The sequence below is a fragment of the Diabrotica virgifera genome, chromosome 4, assembly GCF_917563875.1.
Source record: "Diabrotica virgifera virgifera chromosome 4, PGI_DIABVI_V3a".
NCBI lineage: Eukaryota > Metazoa > Arthropoda > Insecta > Coleoptera > Chrysomelidae > Diabrotica > Diabrotica virgifera.
In genome coordinates, this window is record NC_065446.1 from 98,107,507 (window position 1) to 98,127,677 (window position 20,171).

The following is a 20,171-nucleotide window of genomic DNA, read 5'->3' on the forward strand; positions in this document are numbered from 1 at the left end:
TAAAAAACAACGGTATAAATTAAAGTTAGACGCGATCACTCTTCAGAATATTGAAGCTAAATGTTCAGTCTTCAATCTAAGTATCTGGCAACCTCAAAAATGCTAATTTAAATATGAGTTTTTAAGCCTCGAAAATGCGTATTTTCGAATTTTTCAGATTTTAAATCGCCTATAACTCCAAAACTATCAATTTCTGAGAAAAATTACAAGATACCTTTCTTGTTTATATTGACCCAAAAAATCTAAAAATATATGTTCCAGAGCAAAAAAACATGATCTTTTGTATTTGTTTAAAAAAAAATTTAAACAATTTCTGCCCAAAAATTCCGCCTGACACCCTTCAGACTTGTTTAAAGGGGACATTTTTGAATAGGAATCCACAAAGAAGCCGAATCAGAAATTTTTTTCAGACAGGAGCGGTCTCACCACATGGACTATATGGAGTTTCCAATTTCTTAACATATTTCCATTGCTTCTCTGATTGTCCTTCTTATTGTTATATTTATCGTTTTAATCTCTCTGGGTCATATTTGGATTTTCTTTTTCGTCCATTAATTTCAGAATATTTTCCTGTCATCCACGATTTTTATTGATTAATTTATCTGACTTTAAGTGTTAATCCTTTACATTTTGAACTATTTCTGTAATATATTTGATCGTTTTTTCGACGAAGCGACGATCGTATAGTGTCGTCGGCGAAACGCAAGTTAGACTACATATTTTATAAAAAAAAAGTAATAAAAAACAGTACAAGTGAGAAAAGACTACGAGGAAGAAACTTACAAGGTATTCTTCTTCTCCAAATGTAATTTCCACGAAGAAGGTCGGCAATCATGATAATATACATCCGTACCATTCTCTCAGGTTGCGCAGCCATGATATTCTACGCCTTTCTATGCTTTGTTTCTTGCAATATGTTCGATATATTTAAATTTTCTTGTTTTAATTGTATTTAAGAATTCGCTTCCTTTATTCATCCTTTTCAAAACTTCTTGGTTTGGGAAGTGTTATGTCCAACATATTTTCAGAATTCTTTTATACACTCACAATTATCAGAATTACTTTTCATTTATGTCACATACAAGATCCAAGCTTCCATTCCATAAAATAAAATGGAGCATACGTAGCAAGTGGTCAACCTAGCTCTTAGCTCCAACTTCAAGTCTCTCGTGCAAAGCACTAATCATTTTGTTGAAATTTGCTCTAGTCATTTTTATTCTGATTTTGATTTATTGAAAGTAATCATTTGTGGAGTGCAGTGTTCAAAAATTTCCAATCAGATGTCCAATCTGTTTCCAGCAGATGTCCAATCATTCGAGATTGGCTCCGCTTTAATGGAATTCGATGGAATACCTTCAAACAAGTATTAAAACATATAGCAATATGAGCAAAAGGGCAAGGTACTGGAACAGCGAATTGAAAACAGAAGTAAAAAACAAGAAATAGCCATAAAGAGCTATAAGAAAACAAAGAAAAATATAATAGACGATAACAAAGAAAAATAGAAAGGAATGATTGGTAAAAACAACAGTAAGAAAAATAACAGCAGACATGAAAATATTTGGAAATGAATAACAGAAATATATACAGTGCGTCCATAAAATAACGCATAAATTCATTATTTCGTAAATGAGCTGCTTTAAGGAAAAATCCCGATACAGGTCGATTTTTATTCTTATATTACGATTTTTTGGCATATATATAATACTAATGACGTCATCTATATGGGCGTGATGACGTAATCGATGATTTTTTAAATGAGCGTAGGGGTCATGTGATAGCTCATTTGAAAGGGTATTCAATTCTCTATTCAGCAATATAAACATTACCACAATTATTTATACAGGGTGTTCCAAATTATTTTTTATTAGATAATTAAATCAATTGAGACAGAAAGAAGAATGTATGTAACTTATTTACTGCTGTCAGAAAACAGAAATTTTTTTTTGAAAAATAAACATTGATTTTCTCTTAAACTAAATGATCAAACTGTCAAGAGGCAGGTAGGTGATAACTTTAACATTGAATTTAAGCGAAAAACAATACTTATTTGTCAAATAAACATTTTTTTCCTGTTTTCTGACAACAGTAAAACGTATTTTGAATAAAATATACTACACACATTCTTATTTCTGCCCCGATTAATTTAATTAATAAAAAAAAATTTTTTTTATGTAAACAAAACACCCTGTATAAATAATTATGTTAATATTTATATTAGTGAATAGAGAATTGATTTCCCTCTCAAATAAGCTATCACATGACCCCTATTCTCATTTAAAAAAAATCATCGATTACGTCATCACGCCCAGATGGATGACGTCACTAGTATGATATATATGCCAAAAAATCGTAATTTAAAAATAAAAATCGACCTGTTTCAGGATTAAAGTCGCCGGTTTACGAAATAATAAATTTATGCGTTACTTTATGGACGCACTTTATAACAAATTACAATTTATTGTATGACAATCAAATATAATAAGAAGGTTGATACTTATATGAACGAAAAGAAAAGGCAGCAGAGTAACCAATATACAAAGAGTTAGAACATTTAATCTGCGACAAATATAAAGCAAAATGTTTATTTCTCTATGCTTTAAAATATTTTTTTAAAATAGCAGAGGCGATACAAATCTAATAGAAAAGCAGTGACTCTGGTAGAAAACTTTTAAGGGCATTCATAGAACTTTTCGAAATTCGTAGACAATAATTATTATTAAACTAGTACAAACATCTGATGCGAATAGGTCTGGATTCCGCGTACCAAAAAAAAGTTGATTAATAGCAAGCTGAAAATTTGTTAATAGCTTAACGGTGTCTAGTCAGACAAACTTTAATGTATGGGAACACTGGAACAGGGTAAGTTTTAATTGTGGAACAGGTTAAAAATTTGGAACATCAGACTATGAAAACGTCCTATGTATTTTGTCGGACGGAACTTCCAATTGATTTGTTGCCCTTTCATTAAACTCTCATGCAAAAAATCGGACTGGTATTTATCACCAACGTAATTCCTGTTATTTGACATGTTCTACGTGTCGGACTTATTAAAATGCCCAGTTGGTGATAAATAGCAGTCTCATTTTTGCATGAGAGTTTAATGAAAGGACAACAAATCAATTGGAAGTTCTGTCCGACAAAATATATGGGACGTTTTCGTAGTCTGACGTTTCAAATTTTTAAAATTTTCCACAGTTAAAACTTCCCCTGTTCCAGTGTTTCCATACATCAAAGTTTGTCCGACTAGACAGCCTTAAGCTAGTAACAAATTTTCAGTTTGCTATTAATCTACTTTTTTTGGTACGCGTGATCCAGACCTAGAATACAACCCAATAGAATAGCAAGAACATACACAAATAAATAATATAAAAATAATTTTATAAAAAGGGAAAACGTAGACCAAGAAAGAAATTGATTGATAAGACAACTTAAAGAGGCGGGAAAAATTAAGCAGAAAATATTATCCGAAGACATTCGAAAATAAAAAATTATGGATGACATGAGTAAATAAAAAAGTAATATAAATAAGCCACACCTGACACATGAAAGTGAAGATGTATGGAGAGAAAGAAAAAAAGAAAAAGTAACTTAATTGATATTATAAACTATTGCCCTCCTCCCAGTTTAAATAATAAAATCTCTTCAACTTTTATTTACCTTATTCAACTGTTCCAAACACTCACGCAATCCTTTTGAAATAAAACAACACTTCCAGTGAACCATTTTTAGATATCCTGATTTCAAACTAATTTTTACTTATGCATCCACAAGTATCAGTGATGTAGCTGATGAACGTATTTTCGAAGACATTACCCCTGTCTCCCGTCCAGACAAGGAGTGTACTCTTGTACTCCTGTACTCGAGAACTGCAAGCAATCTCTAACACACTAATCAGTGTGCCAGCATAAATTTAACTTATTATATCAGATTCTCTGAGTGACTTAAATGGTGTCAGACAGATGTATCATACTCATGCCAATTTAGCACATGTGTAATTAAGTGGCTGATAAAGCAGCAACAGAAACTGTCAATATATCATGACAGTACCTATAATGTAAAACATACAATTTCCAGGCCAAAAAACATTAATGAAATCCTACATTAACAACACCTAACAAGAAATATGGAGCCAGACAGAAGCAAAACTAAAAGTTATTAAACCAGATGTTACTTCTGCTTTACTACCGCTACCAGCTCAAATATGTATATGACCAAGTAGCCCTCAACAGACTGCGGCTAGGTCATACAAAATTTACACATGGATACATTTTCTCCAAGGACCCTCAGCCGATTTGTCAAAACTCTCAGTGCAAAACATAATGATAGACTGTCCAGTGTATACCTACTTAAGAGCAAGATCGGCAGCGAAAAGACAATACAATTTGAAAGAAGCTCTAATAGAAGACTAGTACAATAATCAACTGTAAGATTTCAAAAATATTTGTATTTTTTAAAACTTCTCTGTGAATGTAAATATGCTGTGTGTAAAAATTTTCTCTAAAATAAAAAGGAACCACCCCGCTAATAACTCTAGGGGTTTGTAAGGTCAAAAGAAACCATTGTCATATAATTAAACTTTTTCATTCCCTTAACTCAACTTCTTGATTACGGATCTGAGATTACAACCGTTTTTAATGTATACGATTAGCAAAATAATTATGAAAATAATTTCGTAAGAATCCCAAGCACTATTTTGAGAATGTCTAGTATAAATTCCTAGTACTTCCACAACTCTCTTCTATGAACTATTGGTAAAGCTCGAACCGTTCATCAGTCACCATGGGGGTAAGTTTAAAATGATTATGAAATACTTTCCAAATAGTTAAAAATTTATAGATTTTCTTGGAATATAACTTTTCTAAATTCCGGCTTATCCCATGATAGATATTTTACTCATTTTCTCTTATAAATTATTATTTTGATAAATTTTGTCGTTGGTTTACATATCTGTAGTGCAGTTTTTTCTATTTTATTTTTATTTAAATATCTACCATTTTTCCTTCTATTATTTTAATCTTTCTGTTGTGTCCTGTCTTTATTAGCTGCATTTTAACTCCAGTTTGTCTGTACCAATTTTTTTCTTTCATTTGCTCTATCATTCGTATTTTACGTATCATCTAATATATTTGCTTATTTCTAATTAACAATATATGGTATTACGGTCTCATGTTTACTTTGATTTTATGTGTTGTTCGCTCCCTCCCATTTTGCAAACTTCTAAAGAGTAATAAAGTAGGTACTATACTCTAAGAACTATGGATACTTCTATTCATGTCTTCTAAATAGTTGCTGTATTAGTTAAATATTTTGTGTCGACGCACCTCTGGATTTTATTCTTTTTTATTCTTAGTGTGCTTCATCCTTTAAGCTATTTTCCTTGTAATAGGTAGTAGGCACTAAGATTTATGAGTACTACAGATATTTTTTTTTGAATAGTTTCAAGTTGTCGGTCTGGACTGTATTATCTAACTATTGTCCGCGTGTGTAAAACTCTGTGTGCCTGCTAGTAAGGGCCGATCGTTTGTATAGAGATATAAAATAGAGTTGAGGACAAAACGCTTCCGTGCGATAACTCATTCCTTTGTATCCTAGAGCAAATTCTGTTTTCTTTGAAAGTCTTTCTCTCTCTACTATGACGCTACAGGTTAAGCTCTGGCCTCACGCAGCTTCCGCCTTCAAGTATCTCTGTCTCTAGCTCTTCTCCTCCAGTTGTCCACCCTCAATATCTCTTTAGCATCGGTTCTCACTTTGTTTATCCACTTTTTCCTTAGTCTTCCTACTGGCCGACGTCCCACCATAGTTCCGCTAATGGTTCTACTACGTGTTCTGTCGTTATCCATTCTTATAAGGTGACCTGTCCAGCGCAATCTAGAAGTCTTTAGTCATGGTATAAAGTTTCCCAAGGAGAAACCTAACGATTCCATATCAACAAGCAAATCCAACTTGTTCAAGGATGATAAATAGAAGTTTAAGAGCAGATGTCAGCCTGTTAAGAAATTTATATATGGGGAACAGCAGCAATATTGGTCTGTAACTCGTAGGATCATCTCTGCCTTTTCAGGTTTCAAGAAGAGTTTATCCAAATTTTTGGCGATTTATCACATTTAAAGCCTAAATGTTTCCTTGTTGCTTGCCATTTTTACAACGTTTTTATAGTTCCTCCGTCTCCATTTCTGGCTGTTGTTGGATATTCTACTTATCTACATTATAATACTCAACACTCTCTATAATAATATTATAGCTCTAGTTTATATTCCTAGTTCTCCATTGAATGGATGGCCATCCCATTGATGGCCATCTAATGCATCGTTCTAATAAATAGTTTGGGAGACAATTTTTACGTTTACATTTTATATCAATAATTCTGGAATATACAAAACAATATTTAAGCTTAACTTTTTTTACTTATTTCCTTGTGCTATGATCACATCAAATTGTTTCAGGACGCGGCAGAACTAAGCAAGGAACAAGTTGCATGTGAGTAAATTCTTCAATTTACATTAAAAACAAAACTAACCATAATATTTTTAGTGCTTAAAAATGCCTTTGACACGTTTGACGTCGAGAAAAAGGGCAGCATCGGTACTGTGATGATTGGAACCATCTTAAGTATGCTGGGTGTTCAGACAACGGAGCAAACTCTGAAGGAAATCATTGATGAAGTAGATGAAGACGGTAAGATATACTTAATGTTAATATTCTAATAGTATTAAGATTTTCTTGTTAAATAGCAACTGCCACCGCTTGTCTAATGGAACACTGTCATACGCCTTATTATGCGTCTCTCTCTTCTTATTTTGTTCCAAGCGTTTTTTATTAACATATTTTAAGTACTGCTGTGTTTCTGTCTTTTCAGCTCCCCTATAGGAATGAACAAAATCTTTAAACTCTTCTGTTCCTTTCCCTTTCCTTTTTGTTTCTATAAGAATTGCTACAATTTCAATTCCCTAATTTTTTTTAACACCTTAGTTAGCTTAGTGTGAATACCTTGCTTATTTTCCTTTTGATGAGGACCAGGTCCATTGCCAAAACCTCCAATCCTAGTGGAGAAAAAAAAATTTGTAGGGACCTTCTATAATTAACCAGGTGGCTCCAGTTTTTAGGCATTGGATACTCGCCCTCACTCTTGTCATTTTGATATAGAGTTTCTTGAATACGTGTTAAATACCCTATGCTTTTAGATGTTTCTTGGTATATGTGATATCCATCTATCGACGTCAATGTACATCTACTAACTGTTCTGATAGAGTCTGCCCTTTCATCCTCCTTTTTCCTTACCTGAACTTTGGTGTGTTACTGTATTTAAAAAAGCTGTATTTCTGACAGGATCTGGAGAACTAGAGTTTGAAGAGTTTATTATACTAGCTTCAAGGTTTATGGTTGAAGAAGATGCTGAAGCTATGCAACAAGAACTTAAAGAAGCATTCCGTCTCTACGACAAAGAAGGTATGAAAAATAATTGAAATGTTTTTTTAAATAAATCTTTAGTTAAATTAACTTTTGATAGCTTTTATATTTCGCGAGTAACATTTATTAAAAGCATAATCACCGACAGTAGTGAAGCATGGCAATTGGAGGAAGGATAAAAGAGGAAACTTGTGGCCCCTGAAATGGATTTCTGGAGACATCGATTAGGAAATCTAGACTGGAAAGAGTAACGAACAACAGAAGAAGAAATATTATGGAATTAAAAAATACAGTAGTAAACGATATTGGAACCCAACAACTTAGTTGGTAAAGACATGTACAAAGAATTTCTGAAAAACATCTGCCAAAATAAGTCTTAATGTGGATTCCTCACGGTAAAAGGAAAAGAGAAAGCTTTACTTGGAGAGAAGGTATGAATCGGAAAATAAGAGAAAGAGAGCTAGAAGAAGACTTATGGACGAACCGAGAGTAGTGGCTACTAGTTATCGGAAGACTTAAGAAAATGTTTTAAACCAAACCATACTGAAACAATAGTTCTTGTATTTTATTGTCGTATATTGAATATTTTTTGGACATTTCTATTTTAGAATTCAATGGATTTGTTTTATATATAATTTAATAGTTATTTATGATATAAGTGTTAAAAGTAAAATTTTAAGGCACGCATGTGAAAGTTTGCAGAATGAGCGAAGCGAATTCTGTAATTCACATGAGTGACTTAAAAATGTACTTTTTTATAAATATTATTTTACTATATTAATAACTATATTAATATATACAATATTTTTTCTACAAACGTCTTATCAACAATTATAATTTATTTATTCTCAATTATAGGCCAATACCTAATAAAACTTTTACTTGAACTTGACTGACATTCCATTTTTATATTTTTCTTGACATTACATCAAAACTACCTATACTGTCAATACGTAAATCATAACTATAGAATAACATCTACTTTTATTGTTGTATATTCTAACAAATTTTAATAGTGTCAAAAAATATAAAAATGGAATGTCAGTCTAGTTCAAGTAAAAATTTTTGTAGATATTTTTCTATAATTACATTTGTAGAAAAAATATTGTATGATATGCGTGTTAAAAAGTACATTTTTAAGGCACTCATGTGAATTGCAGAACTCGCTCTCCCTCAGTCTGCAAACTTTCACATGCGTGCCTTAAACGTGTACTTTTAACACTTATATCATAAATAACAAACATGTTAAAAATACAATAATACAGTTTAAATTAAATTTTAAAAAATCTTTTAAACCATATTTTTCAAATTGCGCAAGTTGTACTATTAATATTAATGTTAATAAACGAAATATAAATATTTTGACGTTTCACAATTTGACAATTCACTTTTAACTTCAGTGCCTTAAAAATTTTAAAGCACTAGTGCCTTAAAGTAGCATTTTCAACGCTCCTATGGAGTGCTAAAATAGTTATTTATGAAACAGTTCGTGAAGTATGCTTTTTGCGAACGCACGCGATTTTTAGAGCACGAGCGACAACGGAGCGAGCGTTATACATCGCGTAAGTTCGCAAAAAATACTTTACGCACAGTTTCATACAATATTTTATCTACGATAAACAAATAAAAAAAACTGTAGCCCTTCGTCACTGGAATTTATTTCTATTCTACAATTTTTAGAACTTTGACATTTAAAAATCCTAACTACTTTCAAACCACAAAACTGTCAAAAATTTTGTTGTAAGTCATTGCTCATATTGTCATCACCATGACAACGCGAAACTTAAGGATATTTGATTATATGAAAGTGTGCCAAAAATTCCATTGAAAGTGTGCGAAAAAGTAAATCCCATTTAAAATACATTGTTACTTCACGCACACTTTAAACCCTTCACGCACTGCTATCTATAATGACAGTTTTCACAAACTAAAAACTTATACATAATATGACATAGAGTAGATAAATTGCATTTTTAACACGGTTGTAGAAAAAATATTTTATTACATTTTTTATATTTATGACAGGAAATGGTTATATTACTACTACAACTTTAAAAGAAATTTTAAAAGAGCTAGATGACAAAATCACCAATGAAGAGTTGGACATGATGATTGAAGAAATTGATGCTGATGGATCTGGAACCGTTGATTTTGATGGTAGGTATTTTTAAAATTAGATATACAAGTATAAAGAATAGCTTTAAGGATATGTGATAGTAGAAGTTCTGAGTCGCATTGGTATGCGTAAGGTTCAACGACTAGCTGTATCAATACTACAAAGAACCTTAACTTGCCAGTCCTCTTCTAGTAGATTTCTTCTCTCCATTGCTTCGTCCACTTCATCTCTGAAGGATCTTTGGTGTCTACCTATCTTCCTTCTTCCTATAGAGCTCCACTCTGTTATTCTATTTATCTATCGATTTTGGTCTGCTCTTATGACATGTCCGTACCAGGTTAATCTCTTCTGATCGATGTAATCTATTATATCTGAGATCACTCCCATTCTTCTCTTAATTATATGTTAATTATTCTATCTCTTCTTGTTACCATGCAGCTTCTCCTTAGGAATTCCATCGCTGTTTTTCTTATTTTGTTTTTGGTTTTCTTATTTTTGTCCAATTTTCACACCCACAAGTGAGGATATTTCTTGTCATGGTTTTATATATTGATATGAAAGAAAGATGCTGCGGACTATCTATGGGCCTTGCAGAGAAGAGACAACAGGAGAATGGAGAAGAAGACACAATGATGAACTCCAGACAATATACGGAGATGAAAACATAGTACGCTACATTGAATCAAACAGAATACGATGGGCGGGTCACGTACTAAGATCAAGTGACGAAAGACTTCTAAACGCCACATTCTGGGAAAGGCCCGATGGAAAAAGGTCAGTTGGTCGCCCAAGAAAGAGATGGAAGGACGCAGTAGCCAGCGATCTACGCAAAATGGGAGTATAGCAATGGAAAATAGCTGCTCAGGACCGACAACAATGGAGGGAAATAGTAAACGCGGCCAAGACTCACATAGAGTTGTAGAGCCAAATGATGATGATGATGATGGTTTTATATATTCGTCTTTTTGTTTTTATACTAATGTTCTTATTCCACAGTACCGGGTTCAATTTTCTTATGCAGTCTCTTGTTTGTCCTAGTCTATTTTTTAAATCTTCTTTCGTTGTTATTTTATTTGATATTATGAATTAAATTCAAAATATTAACAGGTGGATAAAAAAACTGGAACGAACATGTAAACCGAATGGGACTAGATAGATTAGCGACCATCTTTAAAAACAACAAGCCGTATAGCAGAAGACCCATTGGAAGGCCGCCGAAAAGGTGGAAAGACAATGCACAATGAACAACAACTGAAACAGAATAAGAGGCAGACAAACAGAATTAATCCTAGTCGCACGAAGAAGAAAAAATAGAATAATTTCTTTTTTCTTCTAATTTCTTCTGCACACTGATATTTTTATAAAAAAAGGAGTTTGTTATAAAAAATAATTATTACTTATTTGGTTTCAGAATTTATGGAAGTGATGACAGGCGGTGATGATTAATTATGCAGTAAAATCTGGTCGAATATTTTGCTTAAAAATATTATTTTTGATGTGCAAAACTATTTTTATAATCAATTTTATCTATAGGGTGGTATAGAACTGCAGATTAGATTATAGTCTAAGAGCTAGTGAACCCTCCGACTAACGGTCGTCCTGTAAGGCTAGAAATTTGTCTAGTGATAATTCATAGCACACCAAGGCTAAAAACCATGACCTGGCAGGCATCAGCCGTGCACGTGTATCTACCAGGTGAATCGAAAAGTGCATAGTTTAGGGGTAAAATAAACTTTCTCCTGTAAGGTTTAAATTTAAGTATGTGTTTGAGTAAGTCATTTAGAAGAAATGTGTTTTGCATCGAATAATTTTTTTTAGGTTTTTTGAATCATTCCAAACAGAAAAGGTCTTTAGTGATTTTTCTCTTAAGTTAATAGTTTTTGTTATATAAGGGATTGAAAATTTTGAAATTTGCATAATCGGCCATTTTTAATCCTAAATCGGACATTTATCTAAAAATTTCAATATTTCCAAGGCACGTAGATATTCTCTAAACATTGATTGATGAAATCCCGAAGAGTTTTTTGCAATAAAATATCTAAAACACCTTTGTTTTTTTTAATTGCTAATAAAGCGGTAGCGACACTTGTAGTATAAGTGAGGACGTTTGAGTTTGCATAAATTCATTATCTCGAGAATGGGCAAATTTCAAGAGAAATCCTCAGATAGGTCGATTTTTATTTTTGAATTAGGACTTTTTGGCATATATATAATAATAATGACGTCATCCACCTGGGCGTGATGACGTAATCGATGATTTTTTTAAATAAGAGTAGGGGTTGTGTGATAGCTCATTTGAAAGGTTATTTAATTCTCTATTTACTAATATAAACATTAACATAATTATTTATACGGGGTGTACAAAAAATGTTTTTCTTCTATTTGTCAAATTTAATCAAAGTTAATTTATAAAAAAAAATTTTTTGTACACCCTGTATAAATAATTATGGTAATGTTTGCAAAAAAATAATTTTAGGAAAAACCCCTAATCTTTCCCCTCGCCTGGCAAGGGTCTTATGCTCTTCAGAATCGCCTGTCATTTTACACATTTCTTCTAAATGACTTACTCAAACACATACTTAAATTTAAACCTTACAGGAGAAAGTTTATTTTACCCCTAAACTATGCACTTTTCGATTCACCTGGTAGATATACGTGCACGGCTGATGCCTGCCAGATCATGGTTTTTAGCCTTGGTGTGCTCTGAATTATCACTAGACAAATTTCTAGCCTTACAGAACGACCGTTAGTCGGAGGGTTCACTAGCTCTTAGACTATTACTATGAAAGACTTTTTGGTAGAACATGTTTTTGCAATTTAATAGGTTGCTTATATACTATCTATAAATTTTACTGTCTTGATACCAATAAAATGTACTGTCGAAAATGATGTTTTTATTAATTCGAACCGAATAAAAAATTACATAGGGGTTCCTCCATGTACACATCCAGTGGAAAATGGAAAAGTAAAGTACAAACCACAAGTAAAGGAGAAAAACCAAGAGCGTTTTTAGAAAAAAAGGTTAAAAGTACATCAACAAAATATTACAATAATAGAAATCCTTAAGAACATGCCATCACCATCATAATCATCAGTTATTCCATCCGTCATCAGATGTAAGCGTTCATTTTTCGACAATTTGCTTCATCTATCGGTTCTATTATATCCTCTCTACGTGACCTGCCCAGTTCCATGTTAACGTAACATTTTTTTTGTTACACCTGTTCTTACACCTTTGATCTTCTTATTCAATCGCTGAGGTGTTGTTAAAAAATAATGTTTTGGTTCTTATACATTAAGACTAGCAGTGCATACTCGTTAATAGGGGAGTGCATGTAGATTTTCACTTCGGAAAAAATCAAACAAGATAGAACTTTTTGTAATTTCCTTAAGAAATGTTTAATAATCAACATATCAAAAAGTTCTACTCGAGAAGTGGGTGCTTCATTTTTTATTAAACAAATGAACTACGAAATTAGATGTTTTTTTAAATAACTCTGAAAATATAAATTTTAGAAAAAAAACTTACTTAACCACTGAAAAACACAGAAAATGTTCCAAAAAAACCTTATATAAAGAATTTTCTAAAATTTAATCTGTATCTTCTATAATTTTTTATTTATAACGCTAAAGTCACCCTTTTCACAAACATTGGCGCATGTAAAGGTGAAGTGCATGGTTGAGTTATTTTAACGTAATTCTTTTACTAATGGATCAAATGAAATTTTACAAATTGAACATGAAAGAAGAATAATTAAGCTATCTTTCCGTTATAACAGAAAGAAATAAAATGTATGATCATAAGTACGGCGGAAAGTGAGCCTTACATGAATCTTGTTTAAAAATGATTTAAAAATGTGTAACTAATACAATATTTCTTATAAAACTCTAAATTTTGCACAACTTACCTCTCAAGCATCTCGCTAAATGATGCTTTATTCAAAAAAAAATCTCAAAAATTTAATTCAAATTATATGACGTCTCAAAAAATGTAATTTTTTAAATATTCGTAGTTTTATAGAATTACCACCACTTTAAGACGGTATTACTCAAGTTTGAACAAACCTATTACAGTTTTATAAGTACTTTTTGAAAGCTTAGAATGTAATCTTTAAAATGCAATAAATTATTTTACTTTAGATATGAAATAAACTATTTCTTTTTGAGAAAATTAAGAAAGATAACAAAAATGTAATACAAAAACCGAAAATTACCAGCTAAAAACTGTTTATACAAAGTTATCAAAACTTTTTTCTGTAAAACTTACCTAAAATACATTTAATAATAAGCTTCAAATGTTCAATACATTTAATAAATGTTCAGTAAAAAATTTTTTTAGCTCTTATACAGTATGTCTGCGTAACTTGATAACTTTTTTATTATCAGTTTTACGAAAAAAAGTTATCCTTTATAAAATACTCTGCATCGTATATGATCTAAGATGCAATCATCAAATATCAAATTTAATTAATTTTATACGAGGTATGTCAAAAATATGAATTTCACTCAAGAGTTAAGTACCTTTACATTTCACAATATCGAAAAGTAGTATTAAGAAAAGTTGTTTGGAATTAAAAAAATTGTTTTGGTGTTCAATTACATCCTTCTAATTAAAATATTGTGAATAATAAAGGCATTTAACTCTTAAGAAAAATTCATATTTTTTACATACCTCGTATAAAATATAAAAAAAAATGATATCTGATGGATGTAACTTAGATTTTAGACCAGGGAGAGCATTTTATGAAGAATACCTTTTTTTCGTAAAGGTGATAATAAAATAGTTATCATAATTGTAATAAGATGATGATGCGTATCCGTAATTTGAGAAAAAATTGAATTTTTTTTTCAATTAGAATGATGTAATTGTATTTTTAAACACAGTTTTTAATTTCAAACAACTTTTCGTAATATCATTTGTTGATATTCTGGAATATAAAGGTACTTTATTCTTTAACGTAATTCATATTTTTGACATAACTCTTATAAAATTGATCAAATTTGATATCTGATGGTTAAGTTTTAGATTTTTGACTATCCAGAGCATTTTATGAAGAATAACTTTTTTCGTAAAATTGATAATAAAAAAGTTTTCCATGTGGTTCCTAGCTACGCAAACATACTCTATAAGATCTTCTGTATAAGAATTTTCAAATTGCAATGTCATATTCGGATTCAGCATAATCAAAAACAAAATAGAAACATATTTGATCAAAGTAAAATGATGAATTTAACGATATTTTTAAAATTATTTATACAAAAAAAATTGGTATTGTTTAAACAATTAATAAACAATTAGCGGCCAAATCTGCGAGTAGAACTTTTTACTTTAACAAGTATACAGGGTGTCCCGAAAAGATTGGTCATAAATTATACCACAGACTCTGGGGTCAAAAATAGGTTGATTTAACTTTACTTACCTTAGTACAAATGTGCACATAAAAAAAGTTATAGCCCTTTGAAGTTACAAAATGAAAATCAAATTTTTCCAATATACCGAAAACTATCAGATACCTTTTATTGGAAATATACGTGTGACATTCTTATGGTAGGAGGATCTTTAAAAAAAAATTATAGTCAAATTTGTGCACCACATAAAAATTTTATGGGGGTTTTGTTCCCTTAAACCCCCACTAACTTTTGTGTGCGTTCCGATTAAATTATTATTGTGCTACCATTAGTTAAACACATTATTTTTAAAACTTTTTTGCCTCTTAGTACTTTCTCGAAAACCCAGTTTTTATCGAGATATTTTGAATATTTTTCAAATCCACCACATATTTATATATGGAGATGTACGATTATAGAGATCGAGAGGTAATAAAACGAAAATAATATTTTATAATGTTACAACCATATAAAAATATGTGGTGGATTTGAAAAATATTCAAAATATCTCGATAAAAACTAACTTTTTGAGAAAGTACTAAGAGGCAAAAAAGTTTTAAAAACAATGTGTTTAACTAATAGTAGCACAAGAATAATTTAACTGGAACGTACACAAAAGTTAGGGGGGATTTAAGGGAACAAAACCCCCATAAATTTTTTATGGGATGCACAAATTTCACTATAACTTTTTTTAAAGATGCTCCTACCATAAGAATGCCACACGTTTATTTCCAATAAAAGATCTCTAATAGTTTTCGATATATTGGAAACAATTGATTTTCATTTTGTAACTTCAAAGGGCTATAACTTTTTTTATGTGCACATTTGTACTAAGGCAAGTTAGGTTCAATCAACTTATTTTTGACCTCAGAATCTGTGGTATAATTTATGACCAATATTTTCGGGACACCATGTATAAACTAACAAAACAAGTTTTAGAAAAATACAAGCTTGTTTGAATTTTTCCGAAACAATGCATGCTTTCAGTAGTAATTGCACAAGAGCTCTGAAATTATTGAATTTTTCCCGAGTGACACTTTGACAGTTTTAATTTCACGAGCCGAAGGCGAGTGAAATTATGTCAAAGTGTCACGAGAGCAAAAATTCTATATTAATTTCAGAGGTCGAGTGCAATTTGTTGCGATTATTTCATGAATAAAACTGTTCAAAACCAAAATTGTATTGTAATTTATTTATGTAAGTACCATTAAACACACAGTTTTTATAAATATTTGACGATTGAAAGTCATCACTTTTATAATTTTTAAAACATTAATTGTCATTAATGTCACTGAATGTATTTTTTCGTAGCAACGAAGGGCATCTGACGTAATATACTTAAAGACGGGAGATTATCAAAAATTATTGATTTAATTCAGATTTCTGTAGCTTTCTATTGGTCAGAATCTCCTATGAATGAAATAATCAAAAATTATCGATTTAATTCAGATTTCTGTAGATTTCTATTGGTCAGAATCTCCTATGAATGAAATAATCAGTTTAATTTAGATTTATGTAGGTTTCTATTGGTCAGAATCTCCTATGAATGAAATAATCTCTGAAATATTATCTGAGAAATTCAATCTATTGATACCAAAATCATGGTAGTATTTGGACGTGGGTACCAAAATGTTTAAAAGTTATTGTTATTAGCCATTTAATTTGATTTAATTCAGATTTCTGTAGCTTTCTATTGGTCAGAATCTCCTATGAATGAAATAATCGTTCTAATTGCACTCCCCTATAACGGTTTTGGCTTTTTTGTTTGTTAGGTGAGATTTCAAAACAGTTTGTAGTCGATAAAATGCTGGTACATTCCTAATATACCAGCCCCTAATTTATGGATTTTATAAGTTCCAAGTCTCCAACTTCAGCAGAGAGGAAATAATAGAGTATAAAACAACTCAAAAAGGGAAATGCAGCAGGTCCAGATGATATTGTAAGTGAGCTGTTTAAAGTAAACACTAAAAAAATGACACATTTACTGTATAAACTATTTGAAAATATATGGAGTCAAGAGAAAATTCCCAAAGAATGGGACACCTCAAAGTGCGAGAACTGGAGACCTATAACCCACTTATGTGTTGCGAGTAAAATAATGACCCGTATCATGCTTAACCCTGCTGTCCTGTTCGGGTCTATTTGACCCAAAAAATAATTTATTTCTTATTTTACAAAATATTACGCGGCGTAGCGATTTGGTGTTTGGTGACTTTATTACCTAATATGAGGTCTTTCAATTGCATATGAGATAAACATTCTACTTCCTGATTTTTTTGATTAAAATGAAATTGTTACCTAGAGTACGTTCGGGTCAATGTGACCCGCGTACTTAAATCGTTAAAAATTACCTGTGTATGTGTGTTTAGTTGGCAGTATTCTATATTAGCAGTACCTGTGTGTTTGTCAGCCGGATACGTCTCTAAATAAAAACAGGTTTCTGCAAGCTAAAACTTGTAAAATAAACTGTAGTATAGCTGGACGATCTTGCAAACCAAATTATAAATATGACCAACATGGACAGACAGCATGTATTTGGAACCAACTGGAGAGGTATGAATAAAGTTGGTTTCCAAGCATACATTGGTCTTTTATTTTTAGCTTGAGTTTATAAGTCCCATGGTGAATCAACTAAAAGTTTATGGAATGAAGAAACGGGTCATACTATATTTAGATCAACAATGTCGCTTGATATATTTACAAAAAGTTTACAAGTAATAGGTTTTGATAACAAAACTACTAGACAGGATAGAAGACGTTTTGATAAACTTGCGGCAATACGTGAAATTTATGAAATATGGGTAGAAAATGTAAAAAGAACTTTTAACCCTGATGAAAATGTTACCGTCGATAAACAACTAGTTGCCTTTAGAGGCCGTTCTCCCTTCAAATGGTACATTCCAGCAAGCCAGAGAAATATGGCACAAAACTTTAGGGTTTATATAATTATGAACAGTAAAACTTCTTACGCTCTAAAATTGCAGATCTATACAGAAATGCGTGTGATGTGTGACTTGAATAGTGATTTGGAATGCCACAATATTTCGTGTATAATAACTTTTTTACATCGTAAAATTTAGGAAAATTTCTTCTAAAACAAAGTAGATACAATGCCGGGGATTATAAGTAAAATAAACCGGAGTTTTCAGCAAAAATCGCGAATAAAGAAGTTCGTAGCTCGTCTTTTATGCTTCATGCAAGATTTGACACTATTCCCAAAAATAATAAAAATGTTTTTCTTTTGAGCACTTTCATCAAATGAAAAAGTCCCAAATTATTTTAGATTACAATTCTAATAAGGGAGCAGTGGATACTCTACATTAGCTTGTTGGCACGTATACATGTGAGAAAAGATAAATCGCTCGCCAATGATTGTTTTTTATAATCTACTGGACATTTCTGCCTACAACGCGTTCGTGTTATGGGCATCAATAAATATCCAATGGAATACCAATCAATTGGGAAAACGGCGAATTTTTCTTGAGGAATTCGGAAAAAACTAATGAAACCAGTCATCATTTCCAGAAAAAATATACCAATAACTAAAGGCTCTTACGAACTGGCAAAAAGGACACGAGCAGGAACAAGTAGACAATATGGAAATGCTAGTGAACCGTCTATCAAATCTAACTCCGCCTGCTAAACGAACACGCTGTAAACTTGCCGTAAAAACGATAACAAGACAAATTATTATGTTGGATTATATCACAAACATATTTGTAAAATCCATTCTTTTTATTAATGTCCCAGTTGTAAACTGAATTAAATTTTTGTAGATATTTTTTACTAGGCTTTTTTGAAAGAAAGAATGCATTTTGTTTTTGTTAATAAGGTTAATTTACATTAACAACATAATTTTTGTTTAATTAACCATAATTTCTTGTTAATAAAGTTTTATTTATCACCATTAGCTTATTTTATTTCGATTAAGGAGCTTAAACCATAGTTGGGTCATATTGACCCGAACAGTACATTTGTGTAGTTGACTCGAACGGGACAGCAGGGTTAATAGAATGAAAAATAAAATAGACCAAAAATTGAGACCAAATCAAGCTGGCTTCCGAGCAAATAAGTAATGTATAGACCAGATCTGCACGCTCAGAATGATTATCTAGCAATCAGTGAAATGCCAAAGTAAACTATATCTAAACTTCATTAACTTTAGGCGTTCGATATCCTACATTGGACCAAGAGCTAGCAACGTCGGAAAAAAATCATTTTAAGACGGCTGATTGCACACTTGTACAGGTAAACATATCGAAATTAAAATTATTGTAAGACGAAAAATTTTTTTGTCATTACTTTTTAAACATTATTAGATATATGAACTGTAAAATTGAAAGACATTTCTGTGGTTTAAAAAGTAATGACAAAAAAATTTTTCGTCCTAAAATAATTTAAATTCAATATACAGGGTGATTGATGAGTGTGATAAAGCTCAGTAGTTCCGCTATAGTAATAGATAGCAATAAAGGTTAATAATAAAAATGATGGCCAACTTTCAGCTTCACATTACGAAATTAGTTAGATTGTTACAGGGTGTTCGATAACATAGTGGCAGACCAAACTTATGTTTTTTTAAATGGAACACCCTATATTTTATTTTATATTCGAAATCCTCTTAACTTACCCATCACAAAAATATAAAGGTTTGTTATGTTATATAGGGCTTTTACAAAGTTATAACCAATTTTTTATGAAAATCGTAACAAGTTCAGCTCCCTGTATAAATAAAAAAAAACAACAGCGTGAAAATTATTAAGAATTGTTAATATTGCTAATTTTCCTTATATCGAATACAGGGTGAGTCCAAACGCAAGTACATTCTTTTCTCAGAAATTTTAAGTGGAACGATTTACGATTTTCATAGAACATTGGTTATAACTTTGTAAATACCCTATATAACATAACAAACCTTTATATTTTTGTGATGGGGAAGTTAAGAAGATTTCGAATATAAAATAAAATATGGGGTGTTCCATTTAAAAAAACAAAAGTTTGGTCTGCCACTATGTTATCGAACACCCTGTAACATTCTAACTAATTTTTTAATGTGTAGCGCAAGGCTAGCTACAATTTTTGTTATTAACTTTTATTGCTATATATTACTATAGCGGATCTACTAAGCTTTTTCACACTAATCAATCACCCTGATTTTGTGTTTACCTGTACAGGTGTGCTGCGCAGTAATGAACGCAACCTGTATCAGCATCCAGATGGCCGGTACGGTGTTCGAGGAAGCATAGGGAACAATATA

At 31.3% G+C, this 20,171-nt stretch overlaps 1 protein-coding gene across 1 annotated transcript; it reads left to right on the forward strand.

Moving 5' to 3' along the window:
• Positions 1 to 4,657: 4,657 nt before the first annotated feature.
• On the forward strand, positions 4,658 to 12,412 carry LOC114326303 (troponin C-like). The gene is made up of 6 exons (XM_028274616.2): positions 4,658 to 4,788; positions 6,447 to 6,480; positions 6,535 to 6,678; positions 7,330 to 7,449; positions 9,436 to 9,567; positions 10,938 to 12,412. The coding sequence occupies exons 1-6, from the start codon at positions 4,783 to 4,785 to the stop codon at positions 10,970 to 10,972; spliced, it is 471 nt and encodes a 156-aa protein (XP_028130417.1). The 5' UTR covers positions 4,658 to 4,782; the 3' UTR covers positions 10,973 to 12,412.
• Positions 12,413 to 20,171: the final 7,759 nt, after the last annotated feature.